Genomic DNA, 12,047 nt, shown 5'->3' on the forward strand with positions numbered 1-12,047 from the left:
TATCTTTTCAGTGATTTAAATCCACCACCCAACTATAGTTGAATCTGCAGTCTACTCAGGGAGTTATACCCAGGGCCAACTTGAAATCACGCTGTGCAGGACTGATTGCAGAACCTTGTTGACAAGCTACATAAACCCAAAGGTTAGTCATTCCCTGGTCCTCTTCTTGGGATACGATGAAGAACAGAATTTGGGACAGCTGATGATTGCATGCCTCCTACTAATGCCAGCACACATTGTTAAAAGCTAGAACCTCCTGCAATGCTGCGGAGCTTACATGGAGCCTCCTACCTTTTGCAGTCCTACTAAGAAAACCTGTAAAGAGAGCAAAAGGTCCTTCTACCAACACTTCCCTGAAATCCTTGCCTCTTTTCAAGTGAACGTTTCCTGACTGAAGGACGCTTCCCACAGAAGTCCCTAATGTTTGCAGGCACTAAAGCATTACCAGAGTTTCTGCCTCTGTCTACAGGGCTTGGAGTGTCTATGCATATGGATTTCAACAGCCCTCTTCCACTGTTGGTTCCAAACATTTGAGATGAGTTATGTTCCGCTTTGGGGCAAAATTATAGAAGAGAATGAACCAGACCGGGCAGTTTATGGTCAGTGACCTCTGCCTTATCTCTTGCTCATCTTGTACACACTCTTCACAAGTGACAGTGGAGAAAAGGACTGCACTTTGCTTCTCAGTACTTACTTTCCTCAGAGGAAGAGCATTATGAGAGAGAAATCTAATTTCCCCTAAATGGGTAACAGTTATACCATTTTTTTCCAATTATCCATTCTCTCATCCCACTTTTTAAATTAATAGACTTTGTTTTTTTAGAGAGGTTTTAGGTTTACCAAAAACTTGAACAGAAAGCACAGAGTTTCCGTTTTCCCTCTCCCCCGCCCAGTTTCCCCTACTAGTAACATCTTGTTAATACAAGTGTGATACATTTGCTATAATTGATGAGCCAATATTGTTACATTATTATTAACCATAGTTTACATTAGGGTTTTTTCTAAGTGTTATATAGTCTGTGGATGTTGACAAATGTATAATAACGTGTATCCACTGTTACACTATCCTACAAAATAGTTTCACTGCCTTAAACATTGCCTTCTTACCACATTTTTGAAATAGTATCTTTATGATACATCAAATTCCTGCTTAGTGTAGATCCCTCACATTTCTTAGGTTTACTTCTCAACATTTAATTATTTTGTTGCTGCTATGATGGGTTGTTTTGGTTGTTTTTTTTGTTTTGTTTTCTCATTTGTGTTTTTTTTATGGCTTACTGCTCACATATAGGTTAGCTAGTTGCTTTTTCATATTTATCTTATTTGTGTCTAGCCATCTTTTCATTTAGTTCTACAAGTGTTAGGTTTATTTATCTTTATTTTCTTACTGATTTTGTTACCAAAAAACCCAGGTTCGGCTACTTGTTGCTTGAAAAGCCAATACTCAAGGGAGGAATTTTGATTGGAAAGGAATATGAGCTTTATTCAGGAGGCTGGCCATCTGGGGAGAAGGGAAACTCTCGTCTGAAAACCAATTCTGACTATTCTGCCTGGTCCAAAGAGTTTTAAAGGAACTTTAGGGCATTTAATCAATAAAAAGAGAGCACAGTGGCCTGTAACCCTTCCTGATTGCATGCAGACTTGATGCCAGCTACAGACATCATCATTACAGTGCCAGGAGGTTGTGTATTGGTGCCCCAGGGGGAGGTTGTGCAAGAGGATTTGGTTCTTTCTAGGGAACAATGTATAACCTGTAGATATACAAAGAAAGCCTTAATTAATCACATGGGCTAAAAGTGCTTTCTGAAACTTAAAGACTACTAAGTTGGCCAGAGGGGTTGAGGTATCAGCTTCAATTTGGGTAAAATTTCTAGAACAATAATTGAAAAAAGTAGTGACAGCATATGTTTCTTAGATGAGAATGCCTCTTCTGTGTCGACATTAAACGTGATGTTTGCTCTTTCTTTGTTTTTTTTTTTTTTAATTTATTTTTTAATGTTCATTATTTATTTCTAAGAGAAAGACAGTGTGAGCAGGGGAGGGGCAGAGAGAGAGAGGGAGACCCAGAATCTGAACCAAGCTCCGAGCTGTCAGCACAGACCCTGACTGAGGGCTCAAACCCACAAACTGTAACATCATGACCTGAGCCAAAGTCGACACTTAACCGAATGAGCCACCCAGGTGTTTCCTCTTGATTCGAATGACCTTCGTTATACAGATGCATCATTTTCTTTATTAAAGAGTATGAAAGGAAATGAATGTTTAATTTTGCCATCTATTGAAGTTTTTCTACATGAGGTTTTTCTCTTTTAACCTGTATATATGCTGAATTATATTAAAGAATTACTGTTCTTGAACCCTCCTTGCATTCCTAGAACAATATTTGACTAGTAACACTTCTGAATTCACTCAGCAACTATTTGACAGATCTCTAAGCCTCTAAAAGAAGAAAAAGGTGCAAAGAAAATGTGACCAAAATAGCAACTGGTATTTAAAGAAAAAAAGAAGATGGGGCACCTGGGTGGCTTAGTCGGTTGAATATCCAGCTCTTGATTTCAGGTTCATATCATGATCCCAGGGTCATGGGATTGAGTCCCACATCAGGCTCCACACTGAGCGGAGAGCCTGCTTAAGATTTTCTCTCTCTCTGCTTCTCTATCAAGAAGAAAAGGAAAAGAAAAGAAAAAAGCAAGGAAGCATAATAAGTAATGTAAAAGAACATGGCATATGTAAGATGAAACATAAGTTATCAGTAATAAATATGAAGATTAAACTAAATCTGACTTAAAGTAATCTCAGATGGGGGTGGGGGTGCTGAGTGGCTCAGTTAAGTAACTTCAGCTCAGGTCATGATCTCACAGTTCATTAGTTCTCGCCCCTCATTGGGCTTGTGCTGACAGTGCAGAGCCTGCTTGGGATTCTCTCTTCGGTTTCTGCCCCTCCCCCACTTGTGCACGTGCTCTATCTCAAAATAAATAAAACTTAAAAAAAGAAAGTAATCTTAGATGGTGAGAATTTTTAATTAAATCACCTAAAGCTATCAATTTATGAGAGGCTAAAAATTCAAAAGCTGAAAATAATAAATACAAAGATGTAACAAATATGGGGGAATATAAACAAAAAAATTACAAGATTTTTTTTCTTGCTTTGTCCAGTGAACATGTATTGTTCAAAGGGTAGTTCTGTGTAGGTTTCTCCTCAGTTCATATAGAGAGGACTTGTTATCTTTCATACTGTCTAACGTAACGCAAGTCTCTGTCTTCCGGTTTTCTGTGGTTACACTCTTCCCAATAGGAGCCTCTCTCTTTAAGTCAGTCCTATCTCTTGTTAAAACCTATTAATCTCCTGTAGTACAGTCAGATGCACAATTTGGATACAAAAAGTTCCTCCCTTTCCTTCTACAACATTAATATCCAGCTGGAGATTAACCTTAGAGAAGACTGAATTGCTTTGCAGAGATCTGATTTCTTTAACTTTCTTCAGTGCCTGTAAATTCATGCCACTAGAACTCCCTGTTGCTGAGTGTATATTTTGAAAAGGTTTTTGGCTCCATTTCCATACAGTTCTACATCTTCTGGAACTTCCTGTCAGCAGCCATAGACCCCTCCCTTATCTGATTTGCTGTTCTCTATCAGTGTTCTTTTTCTCTCCCACCTTTCCTTCTTTTCCTTCCACCTTTATTTTTCTTTCTTGCTTTTGAGCAACTAGATCAGTTTCTTTTGGTGGGAACCAAATATTTGGCTTGGTTTTGCTACCTGGTATTTTTGGTGTGGTATGTGGCAAAATCACCTGAAAGCTGACCAAAGGAAATAAAAATTTTAAACTTCGAGACACTATTGGGATAACAATGGCTTTAACTATAAATAATCTGCATATAATTTCTAAGCAATAGACCATAGGCCTTATTTAAAAAATCTTCACATAGCTGTAAAAGTGAAATTTTGTTTCTCTCTTACCCAACTATAAAATATAAATAAAGCCCATTTCTTTTCTTGTTCTAAGCATTACCATCTCATTTGGTAATGAGAGTATCAGAAACTGTATTAATAGTTTTAGTAAGTATTTAAAATTTACAAAAGGCCACATCCTCTGAGCTACTAATCCGACATTTAGATATGTGATAGATTTTCTTTTACTCTGATAACATTATTTTCCTCATATTCCCAGTGCCTAAGAGAGTGCCTAATATATCGCAAGCATCAAATTTTCTCTGAGACTAACCTGGAGGTTACATATGTAACTTCATTAATTGAAATTTTGTTTGACAAAAAAGATGTTTTTTTTCCTTGAAATTCATGTTTAAGGGTTCCAATAAACCTTAAATTTTTTCTTTAATATTTCATTTCTTTAGCATCGTAAGTGTGTAATCTGACTCTGCCTTCTTTCAGCAATCTAGAGTGATACCATTTTTGCCTTGGTTAGAGATCATAATATAAAAGTGGTTGGTATCCAGCTTGTCAGAAGTGCATTTGAGAAAAGTGTTACTTAAGGAAAGAGTGCTGAATGGTCATTTGCTTCGTCCACTCTGTGTATTCTGAGTTGTTTCTGTGAAGGTTACTTTCTTGGGAAATACAGTGTGCACACTGCATCTCAAAACAAATAGATAATTTAAAAAACCCAGATTGTTCTGTTTGAGAAACCATCAAGGGCATTGCTCCTATGTCATTTAGTGTCCCCTTAAAATTTTACCATGAGAAATCCCTTAAGAATTTGTGTCAGAAAAAAAAAATGGTTTCCCTAACAGATTAGTAGAATACTTCTTTTCTGATTGTAAAGATCTTTTCTTTTTTTCTGTTTTTACTACTGGGAAACTCAATAGCACATTTTGATACAACAAATCATGATAGCACCTCTCTAAGGTCTTCCTAAATAGGTCTTATAAACAGATTCTGTGCTGAAAAAAGACTGGATTTGAACAGAAAATAGAGATAAAACCTTTGGCAAGCACCAGTTTTATATGTGTGCTAAGCCAGGCCCAGTGAGCCCCTTTTAATTTCATTTATTTTTCTCTTGACTAGAAAACGTTGTGTGATGTGATCCTTATGGTCCAGGAAAGAAAGATACCTGCTCATCGAGTTGTTCTCGCAGCAGCCAGTCATTTTTTCAACTTAATGTTCACAAGTAAGTATCTTAAAGTAATAAAACATGTTATTTTTTCCATGAGAATGACTTAGAGTCTAAATTAAAATATCTTTCCGGTACCTGGGTGGCTCAGGCAGTTAAGTGTCCAACTTAGTTTCGGCTCAGGTCATGATATCTAGGTTTCATGAGTTCAAGCCCCACTTGGGTCTCTGTACTGATGGTGCAAAGTCTGCTTGGGATATTCTCTCTCTCTCTCTCTCTCTCTCTCTCTCTCTCTCTCTCTCTCTCTCTCAAAATAAACTTAAAATTTTTTTTAAAAGAAGAAAATATCCTTCTAAAGCCCTTAAGATATTAAGGCCATAAAACATTGAAGAGATTGCAAAGGGGTTATGATGATGTTTGATCAAAAGAAAAATGTCCTTTCACTAGCACTAGAGGCCCAAAGGCTTTATTGATGGAGATGCAGTTTCTAGTTGAACAATTGTCATTGTTCTCATAGATTGGCTCCAGCTATATCAGATGTAGTTTTGCTCACAGCAATTTAGAAGAGTGCCACTAAGTCATTTTAGGAGTTGGGGAAATACTAAATCTAGTTTTATGTATCTCTGTTTACTTGGCCCTTTTTGTTGTTTTAAAGAAGTACACTAATCCACTAATTTCTTACCTTATTTTAAGACACATCTCAAGTGTGGAGAATTAATTTGCATTTGTTATAGGAATGTTGGGTTTCCTGGGATCTTTATTAACAGAGAGCTCTCTGTCCTGTTATTCTTCTCCACATTTAACATGGCCTGGAATGATCTGGTCCTCAGTTAACCTGGTGATAGTAGTCATGTCATTTATATTTCTTCTTTTCATTTTAGCTAACATGCTTGAATCAAAGTCCTTTGAAGTTGAACTCAAAGATGCTGAACCTGACATTATTGAACAACTTGTGGAATTTGCTTATACTGCTAGGTAAGTTAAGAAGGATCATTTCTGTTGTGGAGGAGTAAGGTTGGGATCTACTATGGCAGAGCATTATCGTGACAAATTGATGTGCTCCAAATTCTTCAACAGGAAAAACCATAAGGATGGGGAAGTTTGAGGAGCTTATGCCATACATACTCATGCAAGCAAGGACCGAAAAGTTTAATTTTTTGTTTAATTTCAGGAGCTAGTAGGATACATTTTACAAAGCATTATTTAAATAATAAAAAATTATAGGAAATTAAATTCACTTTAACTTCTTTGCAGAATTTCTGTGAATAGCAACAACGTTCAGTCTTTGTTAGATGCAGCAAACCAGTACCAGATTGAACCTGTGAAGAAAATGTGTGTTGATTTTTTGAAAGAACAAGTTGATGCTTCAAATTGTCTTGGTAAGAAGTCATATTCCTATTTAAAATAAAAACCAAAACAAACTTTAATGTGCATTTTAATAAAGGAAAAAAAAAGTGTCATTCTAAGTGTCCTCATTTAATTTTAAAGACATTGTCCACTAGAAAATACACTTAAAATACATTTTAAGAGACATTTAGGGAGATGCCTATTAACCCGGGCAGGAACAAGCCCATTAAAATTTCCAAAATATAAAATAGCTTTAATAATGAGTTTTTGTGTATCTAGAACAAAAAGTAAGGATTGCGTCTGGTGGTGGTGTGGTATGTCATAAACATGAATGTTTACCTTTGTTGCAGTACTTACGATTGGTCTGTCATAGATGAGAAAACAGGTTGTGTATATTACCTGAGGTCTTAAAGCTAGTATGTGGAGGAGCTGGAGTTGGAATTCAAGCCCTCTTGTTCTTAACTACTGTCCCATGTTGCCTCTCCACATTATTAAATACGTTATTGTATACTAGAACACTTAAAAATCCTAGACTATAAATTAAGATACTAAGTAAGAGACTGCTATAGCACTCTATTTTATTTTTTTAAGTCTTTATTTATTTTTGAGAGAGAGGTCAGTTGCAAGCAGGAGAGGGGCAGAGAGAAATCCCAGGCAGTCTCCATGCTGTCAGCGCAGAGCCTGATGCAGGCTCAAACTCACGAACCATGAGATCATGACCTGCACTGAAACCAAGAGCCAGACAGACGCTTAACCGACTGAGCCATCCAGGTGCCCCAGCACTCTATTTTAAAGCCATTAATAAAGTATTTTATATTTCATGTCAGGAAAAGCAGAAATAGTTGATCAGAGTTTCCCAAGGTGTGATATGGTATGCTTTCCACTGTGAAATAATCTTTAGTGGCACATAAATGAACATCCAGGTCTTTGTAGTTGTATTTTCTTACCCTTGCTGTGATTCAGAGGGGAAAAGAATCAGGGTAGGAGTCCTAGGAAGGCAGGGAGGAGAGGAAAGCTGAATCAAGGACAACCAATGCAAAGATTTTTGACAAATGAGAGAAGATGAGGGGTGCTGACAAGAAGCCAACAGCTGGGCAAAGGGCTCCTGGAGATACATGAGAAGTTTGCAAACCTTCTCTTTCCCCCGTTTTTCTAGGCTCCCCTCTAGTAATGAACTAGACGGTTCATCACTCCATCTGTCACACACCCCTACTGTGAATGCAGAGCAAAAGATCTTTGTAGGCAGGTAAATAGGAAGCAGAATAAATTTTAGGGAGGGATAAAAGGCAAAGGGGATGGGAATGAGTTTGTGACTGGTATCCAAAAAAGGAAATGGACCAAATGGAACAGGACAGGTAATAGCTATGCAGGTGAATATACTGGTGGAATTTATTTTAAAGGTGGTTGTAGGTCACAAACGAAAAGACCCATATATTAGGAAATAAAAGGCCAGTCTCTAATCTTATCTGTGCAGCAGAGACACTCTGGAATGAGTCCCTCTATTTCTCTGGGCCATAGTTTGGGGCTCCATTCATCAATAAAATTTATATTCTGAGATTTTACTTATTTCCCCTTATATAAATATGTAGTCTCACAAAATTTATTGTAAAAAGAATTCAAAGGAGTTTTTGGAAGGTGATGGCTTAAGTACTTCTCCTTAACTCCCTAGCACTCTAAACTTCCAACCAGGTGATTCAACTAGAAAGAAAAACAGCCAGAGTAGGGAGTGGATATGGTGGAACCTGGAGCAAGTTTGTGCTAATCTCATTTTAGGCTTTGGGCTTCTGAGGAGACCACTTGGGAGTGTTACTTCTGGATGCCTTCTGGATCATTGTTTTCAAGAGAGGAAGGATGGTGTAGCAGCCTAGAAGGGAGCCTGATTCCTTCCCTAAGCCGGGGTAAAGATAGTGGCCCGTCCAGTTGAGCCAAGTGCAGCTACTCTCAGTACCCAAGGGAACTGCTGCAGCCTGCATTCTTTTTAGCCCTGGGGTGGCTCTCCCTGTGAACTGATTAGAGAACTCCTTTGTTCTCTGCTGCCCCAGAGATCCCAACAAGCTGACTTCCATGAATTCTAAAGGCACCCATAGTATCTGATGGAAGTGGGCAAAGATATCATACCAGGTTAAAGGAAACCTGCTAGTTCGAGGACAGAAATCAAGCTAAACAGCCAAAATGAATGGCTCCTGTAGAAATTTTCATTTAAGAAATGGAGGAGACCTTAAATAGAAAGGAAAGCCATGATTTTCCATAAAATTCAATTGAATTGAAAAACAGAATGGATATTCCTAAAAATCAACCTAAAGAAAATAAAACAGAGAAAACTGCCTTATGATAACAACACAAAAATGCAAAGAAATGGAAATCATTAGTGAAAAACATAAAAGACCTGAAAGGAAGATACGGGACACTGATGTGAAGTAGGGATTCCACAAGGAACAAGTGGAGGAAAAGTGATATCAAAGAAATCGTAAAAGAAAACTTATTTGAGACTTAAAAAACTTGAACTTTCACACTTATACCAAGTACCAGACCTGATGGAGTGAGATTTTCCTCTCCTAAACATATCCTAGTGATATTTTTTCACCTCCAAAATCAAGAGAGAACTTATTTTTTTTAATGTATGTTTGTTTTGAGAAAGAGAGTGAGCACGAGTGGGGGAGGAGCAGAGAGAGAATCCCAAGCAGGCTCCATGCTGTCAGTGCAGAGCCTGATTGGGGCTCAGTCTCACCAACCGTGAGATCATGACCTGAGCCAAAAGTTGGACGCTTAACCAACTGAGCGCCCCGGGTGCCCCAAGAAAACCGTTTGACGTGATAAAAATGTTCTGGCACTAGATAGTGGCGATGGTGACACAACATGGTGAATGCACTAAATCACTAATGGTAAGTTTTATGTTGCATGTATTGTATCTTAATTTTTAAAAATATAATAAAAAGAATTTATAAGTTTTTAGAAAGGGTATGTATGATAGGTTACCAGAAATTGGTCACAAATTCTTTTCATCCTTGTATGTATACCCCTTATATAAGTGACTATAGCTCTTCCATCAAGAAGTGGAGTCTTTTTCCCCTTGTAATCTAAGGTTGGCCATGTGGCTTGCTTTAGCCCATGGGACATTTGCAAATGTGACATGAGCAAAAGCTTAAACAAATGTGCTTTGGGGCTTGCCCTAGTTTGCTGCTGGGGACTCTTCTGCCATCATGAAAAGAAAATTAGAGACCATTTGGGACACACATGAGTTATACTAGCTGATGTCCCCTTCACCAACCAGCTTGCGTATTACCAAGTATGTGAATGAGGCCAATCTAGACTATACAGTCCCCACTAAGCAACCAGCTGGCTGCAGAGATTAAACCAGCCCAGGTCAAAAGGACCACCCACTTGACCCATAGAAGTGCATTGTTATTTTGAGCCACTAAGTTTTGGTGTTGTTTTTCCTGCATCAACAGATAATTAACATAAAAGCTTACTTAGAAAAGGAGAATCTGAATGACATTAATTTTTTATCTGCAACAGGAAGTTAGAAGACCACAGCATTAGATATGCAAATCGTAGAGAAAAAAAGAATTACATTTAAAAACATTGTTCATTTGAGATATTGCAAAGACACAATGTATAATCCACCTGGAGCCTTCTGAGAAAAGTATTCGGGGAACTACTACAGCAAAGTATGGTAAAGATCTCAAGATAGGGATATGCTGCATCAGCTTCCTTAATTGCAAGCAAAATAAACTGACTTTGCTAGTTTAAACAGAAAAGGAATTTATTGAAAGCTTTTGAGTAACTCAGAATTGGCTGGCTCAGCTCAGTTGGTGAAGCATGCAACTCTTGATCTTGGGGCTGTGAGTTCAAGCCCCAAGTGTGACGTGAAGTTTACTTAAAAAAGTAAATACACAAAATTAAATACACAAAATTGCATAGAAATCTCAAATCAAGCTTAGTAAAAGTCTGAATTTGAACAACACAAACTTGTTTAGGTAGATATCAGAGTGTTTTACTCAGTAATCAGAGAACACATAACGGTTTTTCAGACACCTCTGGAGTGTTTACAAATACTGATCAGCAGCCACAGAAAATCTGGAGCACCTAAAAGAGAAGAGACACAGTCTACATCCACTGATTACAGTGCAATAAAGCTGTGAACTAACCTCAAAAGGAAAGCTGTTTCCTCCCACTCCATTCTGAACACTAGATATTTAATTGAGAAATTTAGAAAAATATTTTTAAAGAGGTGTTAATGAACTTACAGGCCAAATAGAAATATATGACAATATGTACAGAAAAAAAAACAACCCAAACCTTTAGAATGTGACCAAAGTATTCCTTTAAAAAAAAAAAATTTTTTTTAATGTTTATTTTTGAGAGAGAGTGAATATGCAGGACGGGCAGAAAGGGAGAGGGATACTGAGGATCCAAAGGAGGCTCTGCACTGACAGCAGAGAGCCCGATGAGGGGCTCAAACCCACAAACCATGAGATCGTGACCTGAGGTGAAGTCAGATGCTTAACCGACTGAGCCACCCAGACACCCCAGTGACCAAAGTATTTCTTAGAAGAGAATTTGTAGTCTTAAAATATTTTCCAAATAAATGCATTTATTTTTATCTTTCCTTGACTGAGTATTCTACTCAAAGAGATAGGAAAAAACTTTAAACACCTAATGAAAGTAGAAGAAAATCTCTTTCAAAGCAAAATTAATAAAATGGAAAAAGAACACTAATAGACTGTAGACTTGGCCAGGGAAACAAAAGCTAATTATTTCAAAAAATGGTATAAAATAGTAAACAAGTCTAATCAAGAAGGAAAGATCATAGAACAAACAAGAATTAGAAAAGGTCAAAGAAACAACATCAAGATATGAACACAAAAGAGAAATAGTCAAAATTGTCTTTAAAAGTTGAAAACCCAGAAATAGAAATGTTGAAAAGGTAAAGATTTGTTCCCAACGAATGCTCCAGGTTTGATGGTTTTATGTGTTAATTCTACCAAGCTTTCAAGCAATAGATTAATTCTGTATTACTTAAATCTAGTGGACATGGATAGAAAACTTTACAGCTCATTCTACAAGGGTAGGATTATTGAGGAGCCAGGATTGGACAGATAACACACACGCACACGTGATTTTAGTTTCACTTAGGAACAATGATTTATGGGGTCTGTGGGTGGCTCAGTCGGGTAAGCATCTGATTTAGGCCCAGGTAATGATCTCACGATTCATGAGTTCAAGCCCTGCATCGGGCTCTGTGCTGACAGCTCGCGCACGGAGCCTGCTTCGGATTCTGTCTCCCTTTCTCTTTGCCTTTCCCCCACTCGCACTCTGTCTCTCTCTCTCTCTCCAAAATAAACATTAAAAAAAATTTTTTTAACAATAATGATTTTTAAATTCCTTAAAAATAGCAAATTGAATCCATCAATGAATATATTTTTAAAAATAATACTTTACCAAAAAAAATAATAATATTGTAATACTTTACCACCCTGGTGTGAGATGTTGACAATGGAAGAGATTATTTATGTATAAAACAGAAGTATATGGGAACTCTGGTTTCTACTAAATTTTGTTGTGAACCTACAACTGCTGTGGAAATTAAAGTTTGTTAATTAAAACAATAATACTTTGTGACCCAGTAGGGTTGA

The 12,047-nt window shown here is 37.4% G+C and overlaps 1 protein-coding gene across 6 annotated transcripts in view; it reads left to right on the forward strand.

The window, feature by feature from the left end:
- Nucleotides 1-12,047, forward strand: part of KLHL7 (kelch like family member 7) — a 69,221-nt gene that overhangs the window by 15,868 nt on the left and 41,306 nt on the right. For 4 of the 6 annotated variants that reach the window (XM_043589079.1, XM_043589076.1, XM_043589078.1 and 1 more), the window contains 3 exons: nucleotides 5,019-5,121; nucleotides 5,946-6,039; nucleotides 6,319-6,443. In XM_043589079.1, the coding sequence (XP_043445014.1) occupies nucleotides 5,043-5,121; nucleotides 5,946-6,039; nucleotides 6,319-6,443 (298 nt within the window). In that variant the 5' untranslated portion in view covers nucleotides 5,019-5,042. Of the gene's footprint in view, nucleotides 1-11; nucleotides 143-5,018; nucleotides 5,122-5,945; nucleotides 6,040-6,318; nucleotides 6,444-7,238; nucleotides 7,316-12,047 lie in introns of those variants that run through there. The other 2 variants (XM_043589081.1, XM_043589080.1) reach the window with 2 other exon arrangements.

This window comes from Prionailurus bengalensis, chromosome A2 (genome assembly GCF_016509475.1).
Source record: "Prionailurus bengalensis isolate Pbe53 chromosome A2, Fcat_Pben_1.1_paternal_pri, whole genome shotgun sequence".
Classification (NCBI taxonomy): Eukaryota; Metazoa; Chordata; class Mammalia; order Carnivora; family Felidae; genus Prionailurus; species Prionailurus bengalensis.